Here is a 26,829-nt window from a genome sequence, read left to right on the forward strand (position 1 = left end):
ATACAGCTGGTAATTACTATACATTTCTGTTGAGTTGCTATAGAACATGTCAGACAAATCAAGTTTAAAAAAAAAAAAAATTAACATCCATAAAAAATATGATTACTATAATACATAGAAAGAGCTAAAACGTCTCTCTTTTAAAAAGACTAGATCGTTAAATTGCTATTTTATATTAAAAGGACAGTCTACACCAGAATTGTTATTGTTTTAAAAGATAGATAATGCCTTTATTACCCATTCCCTAGTTTTGCACAACCAACACTGTTATATAAATACACTTTTTACCGCTGTGATTACCTTGTATCTAAGCCTTTGCAAACTGCCCCCTTATTTTAGTTCTTTTGAAAGACATCCATTTTAGCCAATCAGAGCTGGCTCACCTGAACTCCATGTGCGTGAGCACAGTGTTATCTATATGACACACATGAACTAACACCCTCTAGTGGTGAAAAACGGTCAAAATGCCCTGAGAGAAGAGGCAGCCTTCAAGGGCTTAGAAATTAGCATATGAACCTCCTAGGTTTAGCTTTCACCTAAGAATACCAAGAGAACAAAGCAAAATTGGTGATAAAAAGTAAATTGGAAAATTGTTTAAAATGACATTCTCTATCTGAATCATGAAAGTTTATTTTGGACTAGACTGTCCATTTAAAAAGAGAGGTATTGCTAAGTGCATCTACTCCAACGTTTTAATATATAAATAAAAAGGCCAAAACGTTTTTTAAAAAAAAAATTAAAGGGCCATAATACCCAAATGTTTAAACACTTGAAAGTGATGCAGCATAGCTGTAAAAAGCGGATTAGAAAATATCACCTGAACATCTCTATGTAAAAAAGAAAGATATTTTACCTCAAAAGTTCCTCAGTAGCCACCTCCCATTGTAAAGGATTTCTAAGCAGCATATTAGTATGTCTGTCCTGGGACAGCTTAGGGGATGAGCCTTGTGCACTTTCATATTTCACCAATCAGGTAAAGGAAGCTTACTATGAAATCTCATGAGAGTTAAGACAAATCTCATGAGATCACAGTAAGAGTTCATGACCTCAGCACTGCTGATGCTGATTGGCTGCTGTTCATTTCTTCATTTTTTTTAACCTGCAGCTGGGAGCAGCTGAGTATAACTTTTTACACAGAACTTACTCTGCTGAGCTGAGGAGATTGTGAGGTAAAATATCTTCCTTTTTTACATAGAGATGCTCAGGTGATATTTTCCTGTCAGCTTTTTACAGTTATACTGCATCAGTTTCAAGTGATTTAGCATATGAGTATTATGTCCCTTTAAGTGCATAAAAAATTCAAGTTGCACCTAGAAGCGCAGAATAACTAAAACTGAGCTTAACAAGAAGCAATGGGTATAACTGCCATTATCTCATAGTTTAAGGAATATGAAACCCAAAATGTTTCTTTAATGATTCAAATAGAGCATGCAATTTTACACTGCTATTATCAAATGTTCTTCGTTCTCTTTGTATCTTTACCATATGGCAGCAGTTTTGTAAGAATGTTATCCATTTGCAAGAGCACTAGATGGCAGCAGTTTAGTAAGAATGTTATCCATTTGCAAGAGCACTAGATGGCAGCAGTTTAGTAAGAATGTTATCCATTTGCAAGAGCACTAGATGGCAGCAGTTTTGTAAGAATGTTATCCATTTGCAAGAGCACTAGATGGCAGCAGTTTAGTAAGAATGTTATCCATTTGCAAGAGCACTTGATGGCAGCAGTTTTGTAAGAATGTTATCCATTTGCAAGAGCACTAGATGGCAGCAGTTTTGTAAGAATGTTATCCATTTGCAAGAGCACTAGATGGCAGTAGTTTTGTAAGAATGTTATCCATTTGCAAGAGCACTTGATGACAGCAGTTTTGTAAGAATGTTATCCATTTGCAAGAGCACTAGATGGCAGCAGTTTTGTAAGAATGTTATCCATTTGCAAGAGCACTAGATGGCAGTAGTTTTGTAAGAATGTTATCCATTTGCAAGAGCACTAGATGGCAGTAGTTTTGTTAGAATGTTATCCATTTGCAAGAGCACTAGATGGCAGCAGTTTTGTTAGAATGTTATCCATTTGCAAGAGCACTAGAGGGCAGCAGTTTTGTTAGAATGTTATCCATTTGCAAGAGCACTAGATGGCAGCAGTTTTGTAAGAATGTTATCCATTTGCAAGAGCACTAGAGGGCAGCAGTTTTGTAAGAATGTTATCCATTTGCAAGAGCACTAGATGGCAGCAGTTTTGTAAGAATGTTATCCATTTGCAAGAGCACTAGATGGCAGTAGTTTTGTAAGAATGTTATCCATTTGCAAGAGCACTTGATGTCAGCAGTTTTGTAAGAATGTTATCCATTTGCAAGAGCACTAGATGTCAGCAGTTTTGTAAGAATGTTATCCATTTGCAAGAGCACTTGATGGCAGCAGTTTTGTTAGAATGTTATCCATTTGCAAGAGCACTTGATGGCAGCAGTTTTGTTAGAATGTTATCCATTTGCAAGAGCACTAGATGGCAGCAGTTTTGTAAGAATGTTATCCATTTGCAAGAGCACTAGATGTCAGCAGTTTTGTAAGAATGTTATCCATTTGCAAGAGCACTTGATGGCAGCAGTTTTGTTAGAATGTTATCCATTTGCAAGAGCACTAGATGGCAGCAGTTTTGTAAGAATGTTATCCATTTGCAAGAGCACTAGATGTCAGCAGTTTTGTAAGAATGTTATCCATTTGCAAGAGCACTTGATGGCAGCAGTTTTGTTAGAATGTTATCCATTTGCAAGAGCACTAGATGGCAGCAGTTTTGTAAGAATGTTATCCATTTGCAAGAGCACTATATGACAGTAGTTTTGTTAGAATGTTATCCATTTGCAAGAGCACTTGATGGCAGCAGTTTTGTTAGAATGTTATCCATTTGCAAGAGCACTAGATGGCAGCAGTTTAGTAAGAATGTTATCCATTTGCAAGAGCACTAGATGGCAGCAGTTTTGTAAGAATGTTATCCATTTGCAAGAGCACTAGATGGCAGCAGTTTTGTAAGAATGTTATCCATTTGCAAGAGCACTTGATGGCAGCAGTTTTGTAAGAATGTTATCCATTTGCAAGAGCACTAGATGGCAGCAGTTTTGTTAGAATGTTATCCATTTGCAAGAGCACTAGAGGGCAGTAGTTTTGTTAGAATGTTATCCATTTGCAAGAGCACTAGAGGGCAGTAGTTTTGTTAGAATGTTATCCATTTGCAAGAGCACTAGAGGGCAGTAGTTTTGTTAGAATGTTATCCATTTGCAAGAGCACTAGAGGGCAGTAGTTTTGTTAGAATGTTATCCATTTGCAAGAGCACTAGATGGCAGCAGTTTTGTTAGAATGTTATCCATTTGCAAGAGCACTAGATGGCAGCAGTTTTGTAAGAATGTTATCCATTTGCAAGAGCACTATATGACAGTAGTTTTGTTAGAATGTTATCCATTTGCAAGAGCACTAGAGGGCAGCACTATTTCCTGTCATGTAGTGATCCAGGTGCCTATCTAGATATCTCTTCAACACAGAATATCATGAGAACAAAGCAAGTATGATAATAGAAGTACATTGGAAACTGTTTTAAAATGGTTTGTTCTGTCTGAATCACCAAAGAACATTTGTGGGTTTCATATCACTTTTACTTTACAAATAAACTTAATGCATACAAGGGCATTTCAAGAGAAAGCAACACTTTTTTATATATATCCACAGACTACATCTTTAAAGGGACACTGAACCTAAAACTTTTTATTTCATTATTCAGATAGAGCCGGCAATTTTAAGAAACTTTCTAATTTACTCCTATTATCAATTTTTCTTCGTTCTCTTGCTATCTTTATTTTAAAAGCAAGAATGTAAATCTTAGTAGCCAGCCCATTTTAGGTTCAGCACCATGGATAGAGCTTGCTTATTAGAGGCTTATATTTACCCACCAATAAGCAAGCATAACCCAGGTTCTCAACCAAAAATGGGCCGGCTCCTACGCATCACATTCCTGCTTTTTAAATAAAGATAGCAAGAGAACGAAGAAAAATTGATAATAGGAGTAAATTAGAAAGTTGCTTAAAATTTAATGTTCTCTCTGAATCATGAAAAAAAAAAATTGGGTTTAGTGTCCTTTTAAGTATTACATTGCAGAAGATCTATAAATAAATGTAAAAAAAAACCTGCATACCTGTTTCTTGTATCTTGCATCACTATAACCAATAAGGGTTAACGTAAACAAGTATGTGCAATGCTCTAAGCAATCACAGTTTGGTATATAGCCAAGTGAGATCGCACATTTTTAGAGGTATGTTACAGCAAGAGCAGGCAAAATAAAATAATGAAAGTACACTACAATGTTTAAGTTAATAAATATGATTTGGTAGCGAAGTACATTTTAGAGTAATGCTCCTTTAAATAAAATATTAAAATTACGTTAAGGCATTGACGCCTCCACTAGCAGTTATTACCCTCATACCTTGGTTTTGTATCTTTTGCCACACTTGTGGCAGGGATAGGGTCTGTCCTCGGAATGCACTCTCATATGTCCCTTGACATGCGTGATTGTCTTATACAGTTTGCCACAGTCTCCGCACTTGTACTTTCTCTCGCCATAGTGTGTGAACTCGTGTTTCCGGAGAAGGTGAGCTTTTAAGAATTCCCTGCCACACTCCCTGCATCGAAATAGCTTGCAGCCTGAAAGTAAACATCTTGGTAAAAAGCAGCACAGGAGAGAGGTTGATAAGTACATTATGAAGAGACCAATAAAATGTAAAAAGTCAGAACAATTGCGGATATGTGATAGTTACAATTATAATCCAATTTGTGAAACATGACACAGTGTTAACACAATGTAAATTAAAGTCACACTAAACCCAAAATGTTTCTTCGTTCTCTTGCTATCTTTATTTAAAAAGCAGGAATGAAAAGCTTAGGATCCAGCCCGTTTTTGGTTCGGAACCTGGATTATGCTTTCTTATTGGTGGTAAAGTGTAGCAAGCACTATCCAGGGTGCTGAACCTAAAATGGCCCGGCTCCTAAGCTTTACATTCCTGATATTTAAATAAAGATAGCAAGGGAACAAAGACAAATTGATATGCGTTAATTAGAAAGTTGCTTAAAATTGCATACTCTGTCTGAATCAGGAAAGAAAAAAAAACCCATAATTTATGTAAAAACTTACCTGATAAATTAATTTCTTTTATATTGGCAAGAGTCCATGAGTTAGTGACGTATGGGATATACAATCCTACCAGGAGGGGTAAAGTTTCCCAAACCTCAAAATGCCTATATATAAATACACCCCTCACCACAACCACAATTCAGTTTAAAGAATAGTCAAGTAGTGGGGTGATAGAAAAAAGGAGTAAAAAGCAAATGGAAATATAATTGTGCTTTATACAAAAAAAACATAACCACCATAAAAAGGGTGGGTCTCATGGACTCTTGCCAATATGAAAGAAATGAATTTATCAGGTACGTTCTTACATAAATTATGTTATCTTTCATGTAATTGGCAAGAGTCCATGAGCTAGTGACGTATGGGATAGTAATACCCAAGATGTGGTACTCCACAGAAGAGTCACTAGAGAGGGAGAGATAAAAATAAAAACAGCCATTTTCCACTGAAAAAATTAAATCCACATCCCAAAAAATAAGTTTTTCTCATAAATAAAAGAAAAAAAAATTAAAACATAAGCAGAAGAATCAAACTGAAACAGCTGCCTGAAGAACTTTTCTACCAAAAACTGCTTCCGAAGAGGCAAATACATCAAAACGGTAGAATTTAGTAAATGTATGCAAAGAGGACCAAGTTGCTGCTTTGCAAATCTGATCAACTGAAGCTTCATTCTTAAAAGCCCATGAAGTGGAGACTGATCTAGTAGAATGAGCTGTGATTCTCTGAGGCGAGGCCTGACCCGACTCCAAATAAGCCTGATAAATCAAAAGCTTTAACCAGGATGCCAAGGAAATGACAGAAGCTTTCTGCTTTTTCCAGAAAAGACAACAAATAGACTAGAAGTCTTCCTGAAATCTTTAGTAGCTTCAACATAATATTTCAAAGCTCTTACAACATCCAGATAATGTAAGGATCTCTCCAAAGAATTCTTAGGATTAGGACACAAAGAGGGAACAACAATTTCCCTATTAATGATGTTAAAATTCACAACTTTAGTTAAAAACGTAAATTAAGTCCGCAAAACTGCCTTATCCTGATGGAAAATCAGAAAAGGAGACTCACAAGAAAGAGCAGATAATTCGGAAACTCTTCTAGCAGAAGAGATAGCCAAAAGGAACAACACTTTCCAAGAAAGTCGTTTAATATACAAATAATGCATAGGCTCAAAAGGAGGAGCCTGTAAAGCCTTCAAAACCAAATTAAGACTCCAAGGAGGAGAGATTGATTTAATGACAGGCTTGATACGGACCAAAGCCTGAACAAAACAGTGAATATCAGGAAGCTTAGCAATCTTTCTGTGAAATAAAACAGAAAGAGCAGAGATTTGTCCCTTCAAGGAACTTGGAGACAAATCTTTATCCAAACCATCCTGAAGAAACTGTAAATATCTAGTAATTCTAAAAGCAGGGGCGTATTACTGCCTAGGCCAACAAGGCCGGTGCCTAGGGTGGCAGTTTGAGGAAGGGCGGCACTTTTTGCAGCAACTGAAGCAGTGGCAGCTGAATTAACTTTCTATTAGTTATAGTACTACTAGAAAGTTAATTCAGCTGCCGCTCCTTCAGATGTTGCGGTAAACTACATTTCCCATATTGCACCTAGCTAATGCTATAGCTCATTAAGTAGTTTGCCAGTAACACATGTCACGCCCACCCCCCAGCCAGAGTAGACCTGGCTGTAGAGTACAGAGACTCAGGCTAGAGAAGACAGACGCACCGCACATGCATTGACAGTGTCTTGTGAGGTAGGAGGGCAGGGTCTGGCACTGGGTGCCGACAGAGAGGGAAGGACGGCCATAACTGTGGTAGCATCGCACGGCTGACATGTGACACATCGTGACAGACGTCACTCTGTAGTTGCTCGTGGACCGGACCGGTGTTGTCCTTCTTGTGGTCGGAGTGAACTAGTAAGTACTAAGAAGATTGATCAGAACTTGTGAGGGGCACGGCGCAAAATCACACTTACACATGTTTTAATAAACAATGTGATCAGAAAACATTGTGGTGTTAGTTCTGCTGGGAGTACAAAGATTCAAGCAGGGATCTGCGCCCAGCAGTGGTGGTGTCTAGCAGGGAGCACAGGGATCTCCTATGGCCCCTGAATATCGTATGTAGTCATTGTGTCCAGTAGGCAGTGCCAGGATCACCTGATCATGTCTATTGTGGAGGTAAATTGTAATCACCAGCATGAATGACCAGTAACTATTTGTTTCTGCTGCACAAACACATGGAGTAAAATGCAGCCTTTAGAGACACAAACATGACAAAGTATGCATACTAGAATAAATAAAGCGTCTCTTCAGGTCTTTTCTAAAATGAAGCATAGTTTAATTTTTATTTCATTGTATTGACCTATAAGTTAACAAAAACAATCATCAATCATCTAACATCTCAGGAAAATAAAACGTTTGTTGTCTTGATAAAACTTGCAGTGGAACTTTATTTCTACACAGCATTGACCTATATAGTTAGAGGTGTTGTTTTCCTATTTAACACGTGTCAAAAATATGTCTATGCAGCCTATGATTGTTATTTAGCTTTTTATTGTTTTGAAGAAGCATAGATCCTCATTTACATAGTATTGTGATGGATTCCTATATAAGGCAATTATTTCATTTATAGGGTCAAACACTAATAGAAATGCTGCTGTCTCCAACAGGATGTACATATGTTTTTGTATAAGCCTGTATGCCTAGCCAGAAGTCTGTCCAGTAGCTCAAAAAAAGGAAGTCAGTTCCCACTGACACCAATGATTTGCCCCTGCCTTAAAATGATAGGCCTGTGAGTACTTGTGATGTACAGTTTATGACAGAGAGGCAGTAATAATCTTAAATTAGTGAATCTTGGGCTGTTTGATATACACTTAATAGAGTCTCTGACTACATACATTAATATAAATAACTCTGTGTGCAGGCTGTAATATTTTAATTAAACACATAACACTATGCTTAATATATACATGACCATTATGCACATACAATTCTGCAAGCTTGCTTTTATATCAATGAAACACTGTTATATGTATAAAATTTATAATAATATAATTGATATAAAAGCAAGCTTGCAGAATTGTGTGTGTATAAGGCTCATGCAGGATAACTTAACATAATGTCCCGGGCATCAGGTGATATAATTCACACATTCCAGATATATATGACCAAAAATAATATGGAAAAAAAGGCCTAAAACCTTCGGTGGGCACCAGGGGCGTATTTTGGCCTAGGCAAACAAGGCACTTGCCTAGGTCAGCAGGTTTTGGTGGGGCAGCACTTTTTGGTCCTACTACCTACCCACACTTACTACACACACTTACTACACACACATAAAAACATGTGCACTTGAACATTTACTTGGGAAATGCCATGAAAGAAAAAAAAAGTGACGTTACCTTCTCACCAAAAAATATTATGGCCAAAAAAGGCCTAAAACCTGGAAGGTGGGGGTAGGGGGGGGGGGGGCAGCAGAATTTTGGGTGCCTAGGGCAGCACAAAACCTCCTAAATACGCCACTGGAAATATAAGTCTTCCAAACTTGATAATAAATCTTCCTAGAAACAGATTTACAAGCCTGTAACATAGTAACAATCACTGAGTCAGAGAAGCCTCTATGACTAAGCGTTCAATTTCCATACCTTCAAATTTAACGATTTGAGATCCTGATGGAAAAACGGTCCTTGAGAAAAAAGGTCTGTTCTTGATGGAAGTGGCCAAGGCAACTGGACATCCGGACAAGATCCGCATACCAGAACCTGTGAGGTCATGCTGGTGCTACCAAAAACACAAACGATTGTTCCATGATGATCTTGGAGATCACTCTTGGAAGAAGAACTAGAGGCAGGAATATATAAGCAGGTTGGTAAAACCAAGGAACTGCTAATGCATCCACCGACTCCGCCTGAGGATCCCTGGACCTGGACAAGTACCTGGGATGTTTCTTGTTTAGATGGGAAGCCATAAGATCTATTTCTGGAAGACCCCACATCTGAACAATCTGAAAAAACACATCTGGATGGAGAGACCACTCCCCAGGATGTAAAGTCTGACGGCTGAGATAATCCGCTTCCAAATTGTCTACACCTGGGATATGTATCGCAGAAATTAGACAAGAGCTGGATTCCGCCTAAGAAAGTATCTGAGATACTTCTTTTATAACTAGGGGACTGTGAGTCCCACCCTGATGATTGATATATGCCACAGTTGTGATATTGTCTGAAAACAAATGAATGGTTCTCTCTTCAACAAAGGCCAAACATGAAGAGCCCTGAAAATAGCACAGAGTTCTAAAATATTGATTGGTAACCTCGCCTCTTGAGATTTCTAAATACCTTGTGCTGTCAGAGATCCCCAGACAGCTCCCCAACCTGAAAGACTTGCATCTGTTGTGATTACAGCAGGTTGGACGAACAAAAGAGGCCCCTTGAACTATACGAGTGATCTAACCACCAAGTCAGAGAGAGTTGAACATTGGGATTTAAGGATATTAATAGTGATATCCTTGTATAATCCCCGCACTATTGATTCAGCATACAAAGCTGAAGAGGTCTCATATGAAAACGAGCAAAGGGGATCGCGTCTGATGCTGCAGTCATGAGACCTAAAACGTCCATACACATAGCCACTGAAGGGAATGATTGAGACTGAAGGTTTCGACAAGCTGAAACCAATTTTATTCGTCTCTTGTCTGTTAGAGACAGAGTCATGGACACTGAATCTATCTGAAAACCTAAAAAGGTGACCATTGTCTGAGGAATCAAGGAACTTTTTGGTAAATTGATCCTCCAATCATGTTTTTGAAGAAACAACACTAGTTGATTTGTGTGAGATTTGGCAGGATGTAAAGACTGAGCTAGTACCAAGATATCGTCCAAATAAGGAAACACCACAATACCCTGTTCTCTGATTACAAAGAGTAGGGCACCGAGAACCTTTGAAAAAAATTCTTGGAGCTGTCGCTAGGCCAAATGGAAGAGCGACAAATTGGTAATGCTTGTCTAGAAAAGAGAATCTCAGAAACCGATAGTGGTCTGGATAAATCAGAATATGAAGATATGCATCCTGCAAGTCTATCGTGGACATATAATGACCTTTGTGAACAAAAGGCAGAATAGTCCTTATAGTAATCATTTTGAAAGTTGGCACTCTTACAAAACAATTCAAAATTTGTAGATCCAGAACTGGCCTGAATTAATTTTCTTGTTTTGGGACAATGAAAACCCCAGACCCTGTTCCTGAAACGGAACTGGTATGATTACCCCTGAAAGCTCCAGATCTGAAACACACTTCAGAAAAGCCTGAGCCTTCACTGGATTTGCTGGGACATGTGAAAGAAAAAATCTTCTCACAGGTCTTACTCTGAAACCTATTCGATACCCTTGAGAGAAAATACTCTGAATCCATTGATTTTGGACAGAATCTGCCCAAATGTTTTCGAAAAAATGTAATCTGCCCCCCACCAGTTGAGCTGGAATGAGGGCCGCACCTTCATGCGGACTTGGGAGCTGGCTTTGGTTTCTTAAAAGGCTTGGATTTATTCCAACTTGAAGGTTTCCAATTGGAACCAGATTCTTTGGGGGGGAAGGATTGGCTTTCTGTTCCTTATTCTGTCGAAAAGAACGAAAACGATTAGAAGCTTTAGATTTACCCTTAGATCTTTTATCCTGAGGTTAAAAAAAAACTCCCTCCCCCCCAGTGACAGTTGAAATAATTTAATCCAACTGAGAACCAAATAAATTGTTACCTTGGAAAGCAAGAGATAGTAATCTAGACTTAGATACCATGTCAGCATTCCAATATTTAAGCCACAAAGCTCTTATAGCTAAAATAGCTAAAGACATAGATTTAACATCAATATTGATGATATCAAAAATAGCATCACAAATAAAATGATTAGCATGTTGAAGCAAACGAACAATGCTAGACAAATCAGGATCTGTTTCTTGTTGCGCTAAGCTTTCCAACCAAAAAGTTGATGCAGCTGCAACATCAGCCATGGATATAGCAGGCCTAAGAATGTAGCCAGAAAATAAATAAGCTTTCCTTAGATAAGATTCAAGTTTCCTATCTAAAGGGTCCTTAAAAGTAGTACGTTTGGCAAGAGTAGAAATAGCCCCATCAACTTTGGGAATTTTTTTCCCAAAACTCCAACCTAACTGCTGGCAAAGGATACAACTTTTTAAACCTAGAAGAAGGAATAAAAGAAGTACCAGGCCTATTCCATTCCTTTATGCAGAAAACAAAAGGTGGTGGGACAAGCGCTCCAAAATGGAGCTGACCAGAGTTGATAATAAATTGAGGTGAATGAAAATAGTATATTCTATAAAAGGATTTTCAGATACCCAAGATAAGTGTTAGACATTTAATGTATATTAACAAAATGCAAAATATAAATTAAAAATGAGATATTAGAAATAAGTTACTAATAAGAGATGCCGACATCTGACCAAAATAAAGTATAATATATATCTAAAATTGTTTATATTAAAAGTTATAGATATAACATTGGAAAATATGGATGATTTATGGCAGTAGAATATTCACTATATGTTTTACATCAAACTCAATAATCAAAATACTGACGCTTCTAATCAGAGAGCATACAAGAGCATGCAGAAGCGTACATACAAACAGAAACGGGTTGTATATGTTCAATATAGCTCCAAATGAGAGGCAGAGAAAATAAGACAATACTTATACTGCATATGTCAGTGAACTATGTATAATTCGGCTGTGCACAGACTTAGATGTTGATGGATCCGAAGACAGAAGAACAGAGAAACAAACCAAGTCCACTATCCAAAGGAGCGTCTAACTGCCGAATGTTCCGTAAGCAGTGACGTCAGGTTGGTTACGTGATCAACTAGTTTCCAAACAATACTTTGTATCCGTCTCTGTATCCGTCTATGCAGCAAGAAAGTCTCTTGTAATAGAGTTACTCATGGTGAATCTTCAGTTTAGTTCTTTATGCCGTTTCATTCTGTTTCAATTTTTTGGACTTTGAAGTAAATAAACAACAGTGACACTTTGACAAATTCTGTTAATGAAAGATCGATCAGGAATTATTCATATGGTTTGTTCAAAGGGATTTAAAACAAACGAACCTGAAACGTCTGACTCAGAATCGTCATAGATAAAGCACATTAACACAGGAATTATTTGTATGTCTAAACTCTGTAATTATTGTAGAGATAGAGAAGAACCTGTATAATGTGACAGTGAAAGCAAAAGTAAGTGGGGCCCACCAATAGTAAGCAAATTCTATGCGTTTCGGCAGACTTTATCAACTTCTGGTAGGATTGTATATCCCATACGTCACTAGCTTATGGACTCTTGCCAATTACATGAAAGAAATTGGGTTTATTATCCCTTTAAGCAAAGTACCAAGAGAATACCACACAGTTTGCCATTCAAAGAATAAGAGTTCCCCAAACTATTAAGAAAACCCCCCCACATACATTCAAAATATAGACTGAGCCAAACAAATCCCCAGTCTAATCACAGCCTTAGCAAAAGGAAATGCTGTTCTGTTTTTACACCATGTTTAAAAGGATATCAATTGGACGTAGGTACTATATTAATTCAACTTAGGTACTATATCACACAATACTTTGCCCAGGGTAGACATGCCCCAATCAGGGGGCAGAAGGCATCTGACTGCATAGGGTAAGGAAGCTCTGTTTTGGCTCCCTTACCATATGAAGCCAGATCACTGATCATTACAGAGAGTGACATGGTCTGTGTTATTCGCTGTAACAATCCTCCGCTGGTGCTGAGTTGGAGTAGTGCAGGGCGGTTGGGCAGCCCAACAGAAGAGGGAGGGGTTCCCTACACTACAACAAAAAATGTTTAGGCAGGGGAGAGGGAGGGATGGGACCCTGCACTACAGAAAAAAGTAATCACTTGGAGGAGGGGTGAGGGGGAACCCTACACTTCAGAAAAAAGATCTTGTTCAAAATTGTGCAAAATTTGAAAATGGATGTAAATTTGAAAGTGTCTTAAAACTGCATGCTCTATCTGAATCATAAAAGTTTATTTTGACTTGAGTGTCCCTTTAAGATGGTGGTGACCATTAAACATAGACCCTGCAATCAACCCAGTAATCATATGGGCTGCACATAAGCCATATATTAGAGGGTTACTTATAAAGGAAAAAGCTTTATATATAAAACAGAGTAGGTTTGCGGTAGCTACCTTGCAACAAGAGATTGAACTCTTGGAAAAGGCACATCAAAATACACTATCCCAACTATCACTAGACACATTGACAAATAAAAGAACTGGCTAAAATGTTATCTGATAATTCAGTGAGGTCCATTAATAAATTAAAAACATACTATTTCCTATATGCAAACAAGCCAGATAGATATCTGGCCCATAAGCTAAGAGAAAGAACAAAATCTTTCACAATAGCACAAATTCAAAAACCAGATGGTACTATGACATCTCATCCGCAAGAAATTACAGAATGTTTTGCCAAATATTATGAATCTCTGTATGATGGGAAGAAGGTGGGTCAATCCCCCCAGATAGAGACCCTAAGAAATAAACTACTAATGGTAGCGAATCTGCCAAAATTAGACAAAGCGGACGCAGAGGCACTGGATGCAGAGATCTCTGCTACTGAGGTGTCTGCAGCTATTAAAGATCTTAAAATAGGAAAGGCAGCAGGTCCCGATGGATTTTCAGGAGACTACTACAAGCTATTTAGAACCAATTTGACTTCCCACCTACATAAATTTTGTAAAGATGTCATGTCAGGCACGCCGGTTCCCTCTGAACTTTTACAGGCCAAGATAGTAGTAATCCCTAAGCCAGGGAAAAACCCCAAAATAGTACAAAATTATAGGCCAATTTCCTTAATTAACCAAGATCTCAAGATTCTCACCAAAATCATAGCAAACAGGCTTAAACAATACTTACCCTCATTGATCCATCCTGATCAGGTAGGGTTTATTAAAGATAGGGAGGCCCCTGATAATGTAAGACGCATAGTGACGCTGATAGAATATCTGAAGGGAACAGAAACGCCTTCTCTGCTCCTTTCTCTGGATGCGGAGAAGGCGTTTGACAGAGTAGATTGGCAATATATGATGGCAGTTCTCGAATATATGGGATTCGGTAGTAAATTTAGGGGGGCAATCAAAAATATATACACAAATCCAGTAGCAACAATTAGGGCAGCGGGATATCAGTCTCGACCTATCAATATATTGAATGGAGCTCGTCAGGGATGTCCGTTGTCTCCACTTTTATTTGCGTTGTGCATAGAACCTTTGGCGTCTTGTATTCGCAACTCTAAGGATATCCATGGGGTTAAATTAAATAAAGGGGAACAAACACTAACTTTATTTGCAGACGATATCTTGCTTACAATTACAAAACCAATGCTTTCCCTCCCTAGGTTGTACCAATTATTACAAGATTTTTCCAATGTTTCGGGTTTCAAAATAAATTCGGATAAATGCGAAGCACTCCCTCTATCATTACCAACACACACACAAAAGTTGATAGAAGCGAACTTTGATTTTAAATGGGTTAATCATTCCCTAAAATATCTAGGCATACAAATCACAGACACCATAGAAACATTGTATAAAGCAAACTACATCCCAATTTACAAAACTATAAGAAGAGATATATTGAAATGGAAGAAAGGGAACTTTTCTTGGTATGGCAGATTATCGGCCATTAAAATGAATGTCCTACCAAGACTGTTATATCTATTTAGAGCTTTACCTATCAAAATCCCAATAAAAGAGCTTGAAGAACTACAATCTGAAATTATTAAATTTATAAGAGGACATAAAACAGCTAGAATAGCTGCTCATATTTTAAAACAACACAAGCTATTGGGAGGTGTAGGAGTCCCTAATCTTAGAGGTTATTATCATGCTGCCAGACTGGCACAAAATGCTCTTTTATGTAAAGATTGCCAGGGGATGACTTGGCCAGGTATTGAAGCAGATATTGGAAGACTAAGCACTCCGGGAGATATATTATGGAAACCCTCAGATCCAAAAGACCAGAGGATAATTAAACTAAACAATACAGAAGATTCTAAGCTTATGTGGAGGTCACTAACACATACAATGAAATTACTCTCGCCACACACTATTATAATACCTCTAAGTACACTACTCCCAAAAGAATTTCAAAAACAAAATCGATAAGTGGGGAAATAAAGGCCTCTATAGGGTAGCTGATTTTCTAGACAATGGGAAGTTGTTGACATTTACACAATTAAGAGATAAAATACACCCAAATACATTGCACTGGTTTTTATATCTCCAAATTTCCCATGCTATAAATACATATAGACTAGGCAGCATCCCAGCCTGCCCAAAAACTGCTCTGGAACAAATGATAATGACACCCGGTAGAAATAAAAAAATGATTACACGCTTATACTTAGCCATTAAAGAAGCAAATAGTTCAGCAAAATTGGTCATTTATGACAAATGGGAACAAGATTTAGCTATAACCTATGATAGAGAAGATTGGAGCCAGATTTTCTCCTCAATGAGGAGAAGCTTAATAGGGGCAGACCTTATCGAAAACTCAATAAAAACCTCATATAGATGGTACCTTACACCACTGAAATCCTCACATTACACCACACAGGGTAGTAGATTATGTTATCGGGGATGTAATGGGATAGGGACCTATTTTCACATGTGGTGGGAGTGTCCAAAGATACAACCTACATGGGACAAGCTTTCTCAACTATTTAAGGTGATTCTAGACGACTCCTTTACATTATCAGCCTCACAGGCCTTACTACATATCCCCCAGGAGTCAATGAACTCAATTACTAATAGATGGGTTAATATTATATGTACAGTAACCAGAATATGTATAGCTAGAAAATGGAAAGTGGGGGCTCCAGAATGGGGTGAGGTAATGATCAAAATTGAAGATGTTTATAATATGCTAGAATCAGCTGCATGGATACAAGGGACATCTGAGAGATTCCAAAACATGTGGATACACTGGATTTTAAATAAACAGAAATATGTAGGTACATACAGATCAACACTAAGTAACCAATAAGGCTTTTTTAGGGCAATTAAATTGGAGAGAATAGGAACTTTCTTAAATATAGATATAGCGTTCTAAAGAAATCTACAACATTGTCACTGCTCGACGGGAAAAGTTTAAAGTTAAAGGTTTTTCTTTGTATACAGTTATGAAGTTTAGGTTTAGGGAAATGGGATAAGAGGCGGGAGGGGGTGGAGAGGGAGTTAGGGAAGGGGGGAGAAAAATTGATGAAAATGATATAAACAGGGTGCTGAAAACTTTAATTGTTTTAAGAATACTAGGACATTGTAACCCAGCACACTGTTTTATTATGTTGTATTTGATGTGATCCATGACAATAAAAATTATTTCAACTAAGATGGTGGTGACCAGTGGGGGTTGGAGGGTAATCCCTTCACTAGAGTAAATATTATCTGATTAACCACTTAATTGAAATATATTTCAGAGGTGTGGTGTGCAGCTGCAATTAGTTGCCTTCCAATTGCGAAAAACCTATGGCAAAATCCATGCATGTCTTTTATTCCTGAAAAAAGGAGAAGGTTTACAACCATTTGTCTTATGACTGCAATAGTTGTATAAATAATTTCAGTGAGAAACCCAAAGTTTGCGAAAAAGTTAACTACTTTTTTTATATGATCATATTTGGAGGCCAAATAGTGGCATCAAATATAATATATATATATATATATATATATATATATATATATATATATATATATATATATATTAGTTAACTTTTTCGCAAACTTTGGGTTTCTCACTGAAATGTTTTATATAATATACATATATACACATATTGTATACACACAAACACACATGCTCTATTAACAAATAATTGCTAACAAATTGAAACTGTTACCTTCATGTCCTTTTAGATGTACACTATAATGGTTGCTATTCCTGCAGACCAAGTCGCAATGAGGACAAGTGAAATCTTGGTATCCGTTGCCAATTCTCCTGACTATCTATTGAAAATAGGACATGGTATTAAATTGTTCCATATTAATTAAGCATTCTTGACTAGTCTGCTATTTTCAGCTATTTCTGAGAATGTCATGTCCTCTGTGCTCATTTAGCTGCACCCCCACCTAATACACACACACATACCGTTCCCTCATTGTTAACTATCTGCACTTCTTCCATCTTCAGTTCAACATTCTGCATCTCATCATTCTCCACGGTCACCGTCTCAATCACTATGCCCGAGTTGCTTAATTCATCGTGCAGGAGCTCCCCCTCTGTTTCACATTGTTCAGCATTCACATCCTGCAATAGAAGACACAAGAAGTCATAACCATCTCACATTTGTCAAGGATCTCCAGTGAATGCAAAGGCCATAATAAAAAAAAAGAAGGCTTGATATGCAGTTGCACTGATCAAAAAGTGACAGATGCCAAGTCTGCCTCTCCTGGGTAATATTCACTCACCTCAGGGGGGGATGGTGGTTCCACCACTAGCTCCTCCACCTCAACCTGAACCTCATGCAGGATATTACCCTTGTGATCTGTCACCAGGCTGATCACAGAAGGACAATCGGTGGCCTCTATTATTGAGTGAGAGGAAGTAGGCACTTTGTTTGGTTCAGTAAATGGTGGCACACCTGAAAAAATGTCTAGAATAAATAATCCAGGCCAATGGTTTTGCAACAAATTAAAATACAAAAATTAAGTGTGTTTTTTTTACATTAGGAGTAATAGGCCACCGATCCACTTGATGTTAAAGATATGCAAAAAGTTAAAATTTTCAACCATCTATATATTTAAATATATACTCATACATAATTATTACCCACACACATATTATTTTATAAATGTAATAGTCATCTATTTTATATTATATACAGCAATGTTTCTCAATACCAGGCCTTGAGGAACATGCCAGATTTTCAGGATATCTTAACTAGGGCACAGGTGGAATCAGCTGATCAGTAACCATGGATATTAAAGGGACATGAAACCCAACATTTTTCTTTCATGATTCAGGTAGAGCACAACGTTTTAAACAACTTTCTAATTTACTTCTATTATAACATTTTCTTCATCCTCTTAGTATCCTTTGTTGAAAGGGCAGCAATGAATTACTAGATGAACATATCGGTAGATCATGTAGAGTCATCTTTACCTGTATTTATGGCAATTTGGTAGTAGTAACATAGTAATATAGCAAACTATCAAAGGAGCCTCCATATATAAATGCTAATCTCACTTGAAGAATACTATGGGCAGAAGATGAGTAAACTAGGCATTACTTAATTGAGCACCAACATAGGATTGCTTATGGATTAATGTAAAATAACCTAACCACTAGTTTTTACTAGGGGGCTGTAATAGAGCTAGCTGGGTTTAGTGACTGCTAGGCCAGAGTTAACAATATGTGTCTGAATAGATGTCTCCCCATGTAATTAAGACCCCTGAATTTATGGCGGTACATTATAAAGCATAAGAATGGGAATATGCAGGAGTCTAGCGATCAAAGAATCCAACATATAAGCTGGTACTAAATTCCCTCAATCTGATCTAGATCTCTTAATATAGGCCATGGTCTAGCAAATGGTGTATATATAGTGTGGAAAGGAGTGCTGACTTCTAAATAATAAGCAGGGCAGCTAATATAGATTTGGCTCTGCACACGTTCCGCTGCTTCGGACACTGGCAGTCCAGCACTAACTTCCAGAGTCAGCTAGGATGTATAAATATGCATGAATAAGTCATGTCGCTATGGGCATATATAGAGGGGATTTTATAGAGATACAGAACTTAAACAATGTATGGTCCCATATTCTCAATAAGATAGCCAGAGTTAAGTACTATCCCTGTGTTGTATATATTGCAAATAGCTCAAATTAGAATTTGACAACTCTCCCCCCCCCCCACCCCACCCCCCTAGAACCACTCTTCTGCTATAAAATGGATTAAGCATAAATATCCATATTAGGAGCTTATTATACAATTAAAAAAAAAAAAAAAAAAAAAAAAGTGTATGGAATCTGGTCAGGACAAGACTACGTTGCATCTTAACATGGGGAGCAAGCCACAACAGACTGATAGATCACTGTGTCACCTAAAAAACAATTAGAATTGGTATTGGGGGGAGACTTAACATATCCAATATTACATTCTAACAGGCAGTATGTACTATAAGACATTTCTTCACTGTTGTTGAACACAAGCAATAACCTGTAAATGTCTGCAGTATTTGTGTCTACAGATATAATGTCCGTTATGGCCGTCAAGACTCATCCGTACAGTCTAATTATGTAGGCTTGTTATTATAGCAGACCGGACAATATGCACTACTATCATTGTATAGCCTGAGGAAACAGCATTTGAAGGGCTGAGAAACGCGTTGCTGTGTTTTTAATAAAATTATATGTTTTTATGATACACTTGCTGTCGTCTGGGATTTATCTGGACCCTTATATCATATGGTGCTGAGAGGATCCTTTCAAACGCCTAAGCACAGTCTACTGGGTGACTGAGAGGTCCCAGTTTGTCTTTACTGCACCTGGAGGTGCGCTACATCTTGTAAGTGCAATCACTAAGTGTTATTTTATTGCCTATCCCCACTGTTCTAGGCTATGGTAGCTATTTTTTTATCACTGACAGGTATAAATGCCTTGCCTGCTGACTGTTTGATCGAGTGCTTGTATGCTGGCACACAGTGAGCTGGGCCACTGCTATTGATCCAGTCTGTTCCTTCTGCTCCTCCTTGGGTGCTTCTCTTTTGTGAGTACCATCTTGTACCATACTGAATAACCCTTTATACAGACGTTACTAGGCCATATTGGAGCCTCTGTGTTCTTTTTTCAGATCAACTATCTCCAGGGACTGACCATTCCTATGACAGAGTGCTGCCAGCTTGTTGGATTACAAGGACTTATTATCATTCTTTATTATAAAGACTTTTCATTTTTATTCATCATCATTTTGTATTATTTTTTTATTGTGAGAACCCGTTTCATTTTTTTTTTTTAGTGTCCATTTTATGGATTTAGGGTATATATTTTGTTGCTTGTATTGATTATTCTGGTTATAGGTATTTGAGTAGGGAAGCGACCCCTATGGGATTTTGCTTTGTTCATCTTATATCCCCTATTTTCAAAGGCCGTCTGTAAACAGATAGTGCGCTCAAGGAGTGAAATTATATACAGCCAGAATAGGGAAGAGATAGTAGAGGGTTAAGATTTATGGCAACAAAGATTATTTCCAGACTGTTTATATTGTTGGAGTCTATATATAACTAAAGACTCATCCTATACCGGACTTCCAGCTTAATAAGTATGTGTGAAGATCGGAACGTTTTTTGCTGCTTCTGCAATTCTTCCAAATTGTTCCAGGAGCGGTGTAGTTAATTTCCCAAAGTTCAGCTAACAGCGTTGTCGGCTTTAGCTCAATGAGATTAGCACATTGTATGGTTAGCATGGTCCGGTTTTCATCGCAAGTCTTCTTCTGCTCTGTATCGGGCTCAAGACGTTCTATAGTACGGTAGGTCTCTAGGATGGTTGATTCGCCAAGGTTATGGGCCACTAGTAGATCGGAGTGTACCCGTAACTCTTTAATGCGAAACTGGCAATCTTTTGGATTAATCACAATCTGCTCATTTATGTGTGTTGACAATTTTGTGTCCTCCTTTGAAAATGGAATTGGAGTGGTATCAGGGACCTGTCCGTCTGGATATTGTTGCTGTACCCCTTCAGAAGCAAGATGGGTTTCTGGCTGCTGCAACAGACTATTTAGATCTAGGCTTGAGTTATCGCCTGTGTTGTGATCGGTAACCACAATACTCTACTCCTCTCTTATGTAAGACTCCTAGGGAGGGTTAGGTGGGTTTGCTTCTTGTAGCTGCTCCTCCATTTTCATGTAGCTGCGGAAGTCAAGGTGAAAAGCCTTCTCTATGGCGTTGCAGAGTTGTATTCTATGTGTTTCCAAAATGGAGCTCACTACGGCAACAAACTGTGTATTCTCCATTGTTGAAAAAGCACATCAATAGTGGTGTAGAACAAGTTTTATAGCAGCATAAAAGCTGCTTATACCTCGTATTGTTGCTTGGGGGGGGGTTAAAGGCCTCCACGAGGGTTGCCGCAGGACTCAACGCTTCAGATCAGTTGTCTGGTGCAGGACTCAGCACAATCATATATCAAAACGATCAGCAGGATCAGAAGAATCCAGTCAGTAAGATGTATAGAGTGGATGGCCTCATAACTAACTGATAAGTGGCAGTTCATTAGTATTCTGCACGCAGCCACCGATTTTGCTACCACTCAAGGTGCTGCCTGAAGACACGCCCCCTCAGAAAGCAACTTTAACCAGTTAAATGCATTGGCCTAGATTACAAAGTCGAGCCATACTAATGGCACTCAGCACAGTACTTTGCAGTCAGCCTTAGACAATAAGTATCGCTAATTTGGTATTAATGTCATTGGTTAAATTTTATTTAACCAAAAACATATCCTATGCTTATAATGGGAAGGGTTAAAGTGATGGTAAACTCCCTTGTGGGTAAATACCAGATTTCTAATCTTTAAAGGGACACTGAACCCACATTTTTTCTTTCATGATTCAGGTAGAGCATGCAATTTTAAGCAACTTTCTAATTTACTCCTATTATCAATTTTTCTTCATTCTCTTGGTATCTTTATCTGAAAAAGAAGGCATCTAAGCATTTTTTAGGTTCAGTACTCTGGACAGCACTTCTTTATTGGTGGATGAATGTATCCACCAATCAGCAAGGACAACCCAGGTTGTTCACCAAAAATGGGCCAGCATCTAAACTTGCATTTCAAATAAAGATACCAAGAGAATGAAGAAAATTTGATAATAGGAGTAAATAGAAAGTTGCTTAAAATGTCATGCTATATCTGAATCACAAAAAAAAAATTTGGGTTCAGTGTCCCTTTAATATAACATTAATCAAACCGCCTTAATATTAATAATTGTTTATACTTGCTTTTAGTATAATTAGCACATATTCCCAATCCGTTTTAGCGCTGCTTAGCTCCGACCCTCTGATTCCTTATACAAAATCTATGTGAGTCTATTTCGGTCCCACCCGCTCTGCACGTCAGAGCAATTACACGATCCCGACAGGGATATTATTGCTGCATGCGCAGTGGTTTAAATGATGTGTACCAGGTAAACAGTGAGTCACGAGATTCAATGGCTACTTAGTGCCATATGAAGCAAAACAGTGATGAGAACGAGTGAGCGAGCGATCGGTCCCTTAGAAAACAAGCAATTTCTATTAAAATAGTTATAAATCAGTAAGTCTATTAATATTTCATATATTTATAAATCAAATATGCATAGTTATAAATTATATTTAAAAAATATGATTACGGGGGGCGGAGCCAACTGCAGAAGTGACAGGACGTGTGGGGCAGGAGCTCCTGTTAATATTTATCTTTTTTTGGAGGCTTTTGAGCAATTTTGGATTTTGATTGAGACTTTCTATATGCCTCATATAAGCAGTACCATTCTATACCTCATTTAAAAGAGTTTTAAGCCTTCAACGAGACTACAGCCTGCCGAAAGATCTATAGACCGACTGCGTGGTCGCTTCTTGCAGCTATAGCAGCAGAGATTGTCATACTGATATCTTCAACACTGGGTACAATCGCTTCACTTCTCAGAGATTTATAGTCGCCACTATGGGTGATATTACTGTAGCAATACAGTCTTTCCTACGGGACATTGAAAATTTACTGCTTAGAGCTTTTAATCGGGCCCCTACAGACCCCGAGAAGGTGACCACGTGGAAATGTGAGACGCATCTGCCTCACGATCAGAGACTGGCTGCTTATGGTAGACCGCTAGTAATACACTATACAAGAGAGGCAGCTGACGTTTTTGCAGGGGATATGTACTCGTTTCCACCCCAGCTATTGGAACCTTGGACGGATGACAAGTATGCCGACTCTGCAACCTGTGAGATGGAACGCCGACGGGTGCCGCAGATATCGCTATTAAGAGGGGGAGCCTTGCAAATGCAACCAGCAACGGAGTATAGCTCAAATAGAGTTTCTATAGCCCTGCAGTTGCCCATCGGAAAAGTACCTATCGAGTGGGATCCTTTATTTACTCTGATCGCAACGTGGCAAAGGGATGGAAACGAAACACCACTGGTGATAAATCTCTCTGTGGCTATAGAGGAATGCCTGTACCCAGGTGCCTGGTCAATGTGGTCAGTTGGTGTGGGATAGGTCCCCTGGCAGAGGCCAAACGCAGACTGATGCTAAAGAGTTTGGGGACTTCATCTCTCTGCGCAATCTTTATCGTAGGGACATAGGTAACATGGCTACCTACCAAGTCTCTGCAAATAGACTAAAACAACATGTGCAAGACTCATATGCCTAAACTTAACATGACGCCTCTTTGAGACTGAGTCTTGACTTACTTGAGACTTTCATGAGGACCTTAGTTCTTCCTCTATGCAGTTATTTTATAGTTACCCCTAGTTTTTGTTTAAGGCTTCTAAAATTTACATAGAATGTGATACTAATTATCTTATACCTCTCCTAGAGGGACGGTAGTATTGTTATACACATTATGTTATTATTTCTGCATTCTGTTATATGACTTATACCTTTTTTTATGTGCCTTGGTTATTCTATATTTAATGTGATAATATTTAGCCACAGTGGTGTCCACCAAATGGTGAATATATATTTCTAGTCTATTTGTTGATCTAGCCATGTATATTGTATTATGGACTTCACCCATACCTATAGTACCGCTATTTTATTAGATATACTAGTTATAAACATGTTTGTAATGTTATAGTTCTGCAGAAAATTATTTTATAAGATTGGCCTAAGGCTTATCCTGAAGTGTACTGGTTTTAAATAAGACTATTTATAACAATCCATGTAGTTTAACTCTGGTTCTGTATACATCTATGCCCATATATTGAATGAGAGTATACACAGGGTATAATTATATAATAGACTAATGCTCTACTCCTTTTAAAGCATAGTATATATAGTACTGACAAGACTTGCAAACATTTAAATTTATATATTTGCTAGGACAGTCTGATAAGATGTTAATGTCTGAAACATAGGTTTTCGGGAAAGTCCATTGTTGAATACAAGTATAGTGTAAATGTGACCATCAGCTAATACGTTAATATTGAATCTAATGTATGCCTATATCGTAACAATAATTGCATTATTAAGATTAATTAAGCACTGCCAGGCTTCTAATTTTCGTGTAATAGCTATTACTGTATTTGTGTTATATCAATGTTTGTCATGTGGGCTGGCATGCTGCCTGCGGTCGGGTCAGCATATTTTAGCCCTTGTGCTTATTGCAGTCAATATTAGCTTTAGAACACCTATAATCCAACATTCTATATAAAAATTCACTTTTTTTCTTTGAGACTTGGGAGCAATTGTTCATACTAGCATAGCCATTGTTATTGCCCTAGAAACCAACACAGTCTTATTTTATCATATGAGTCTTAGAGTTCTCCAGCGTTTCCATACATTGCAGAATAGCTCCTATAGGGAGGAGTTAATATTATATTTACTATATCTATCTTGCCCTATATGTAGGTGTGTTTATTATTGATTATATATAATACATATTCATAAGCTGCTCTCCTTCTGTGCATCTCCAGAGGTAACATTAAAGAGCTATTTTAAATATATATATCTCTGGGGATTGGAAAAAAATTCTAGTATGTCGACCCCTATTTAGTTTTAAAATTTCTACCCTCATGAAACTATGACACCGTTATGTTCTGCTCCGCCCCCCCCCTAAATATTGTTTATTAGATAAACAAAGGAACTTAGATTCCAAGAAATCCTTCCCTACAACTATTTATATGTTTCATTTACGAGTCACATTCATACTACCCCTTCCCTTGTTGCTAGAGATTACAAATACTTTGCATCTTCTATCTGGTATAGTCCTGTTTTATAAGTCTCAATTGCATCCAAAAGGTCCATAGGGGACCTTATATTCATGTAAACCTCCTTTTATTTGCTATAATAGATGTGTTAGTGGTCCGAAAGAGACCCCACTTTTGGGTGGGAGGCAAGAAACTGAGGATTACCATTAGATAATATTCCTATATTCATTTTAGTTGTATTAAGTAGATGCTGTTTAGATAGTTGGTGACATTGTTGTATTAATCCTATTTTATTCTGTTCATATATTTGTACCTTTTTGCTCAAATGTCACTTCTATGCTGAGGAACGTATTATATGTATATTTTATTTTGCTTGATATTTCATAGTGGATTGTCTGTATGTATATTTTAATCCTCAATAAAAATATTTAAAAATAAAAAATATGATTACTTTGGCGTGCCATGTTGAAGTGTCAATCAATGCATGCAGTGCAAAAACGAACGCGCAAATCGTCACGGAATTTAAACGGTCCTGATTGGAGGAGAATATTGTAAGAAGAATGCTATATTGCGCAGGCGTATAGCGGGTTCCTTAGAAGTAAGCCTGTCTAACGACAGGCTTACTGATTGGACAAAAAACAAGCAAAGAATGACATCACAGGGGGCTGGAGATGGATCGCATAAGAATGTCATAGTAATAAAAGGATTGTAAATAATTACAAATATACTTGATTAGATGATATTTGGTGTGTCACATTGATTAAATTAATTGATGTTAATTAACTATTTACATAAAATGGTGTTTACCATCACTTTAATCAACACACTTGCCACATTTACCTTGATATTATAAGGCGAGAGTTGCACGTGATAATCACCTTGTAATAATAGTACTTTTAAAAGCTGATGTAAACTGTTTAAAAAAAAAAAAAGTTCCCATTTACTTCCATTATCAAATTTGCTTTGTTCCCATGATATTCTGTGTTGAAGAGATACCTAGGTAGGCAACTGGAGCACTGCATAGGAAATATTGCTGCCATCTAGTGCTCTTACAAAAGGATAGTGCTCCAGAAATGGGCTGGCTCATGAAGAAAAATTAAATAGAAATAAATTAGAAAGTTGTTTAAAATTGCAAGCTCTATCTGAATCATGAAAGAAAAAAAATTTGGGTTTCATATCCCTTTAACATTACCCCATCAGTAATGAAACCTACCTGATAAAAAAACACTGCTAAAATACCACCCTATTTAAGATGACCACTAACCTAAACCCCCCACACTTAAAACATGCCCACCTAAACACAAAAGATTAATAAAACCCATTCAAATAGCAAAAACAATGTTGCAAAATGTTATATATATATATATATAGCTAAATAATTATTACAAATATTTACATAAAGGGACATAATACCCATTTTCTCATGATTCAGATAGCGTATGCAAGTTTTAATAACTTTAAATGTCTATAAATGTATATTATCTCATTTGTTTCATACTCTTTGTTGAAAAGCATACCTCAGTAGTCTCAGAAGCTGCTGATTGGTGGCTGCACATATATGCCTCGTCAGCTTTCAGCTAGTTCCCAGTAGTGAATTACTGATCTTTCAACAAAGGATACCAAGAGAATGAAGCAAATTATAGATAAAAGAAGAAACTTGGAAAGTTGTTTAAAAATTGTATGATCTACCTGAATTGCGAAAAACATTTTGGGTTTCATGTCCCTATAAGACTATTATTTTGCCCCCAAAAAAAATCCATTCAACCATCTGTGAAGTCTTCTATCC

The 26,829-nt window shown here is 37.5% G+C and overlaps 1 protein-coding gene across 3 annotated transcripts in view; it reads right to left on the minus strand.

Moving 5' to 3' along the window:
• E4F1 (E4F transcription factor 1) overlaps positions 1–26,829 on the minus strand; it is an 80,350-nt gene that overhangs the window by 19,379 nt on the left and 34,142 nt on the right. For all 3 annotated transcript variants that reach the window (XM_053694766.1, XM_053694765.1, XM_053694764.1), the window contains exons 7-10: positions 17,621–17,793; positions 17,301–17,459; positions 17,053–17,158; positions 4,463–4,680 (exon numbers count right to left, since the gene is read on the minus strand). In XM_053694766.1, coding sequence (XP_053550741.1) covers positions 4,463–4,680; positions 17,053–17,158; positions 17,301–17,459; positions 17,621–17,793 — 656 coding nt within the window. The remainder of the gene's footprint in view (positions 1–4,462; positions 4,681–17,052; positions 17,159–17,300; positions 17,460–17,620; positions 17,794–26,829) is intronic.

The sequence above is a fragment of the Bombina bombina genome, chromosome 11 (genome assembly GCF_027579735.1).
Source record: "Bombina bombina isolate aBomBom1 chromosome 11, aBomBom1.pri, whole genome shotgun sequence".
Taxonomy (NCBI): domain Eukaryota; kingdom Metazoa; phylum Chordata; class Amphibia; order Anura; family Bombinatoridae; genus Bombina; species Bombina bombina.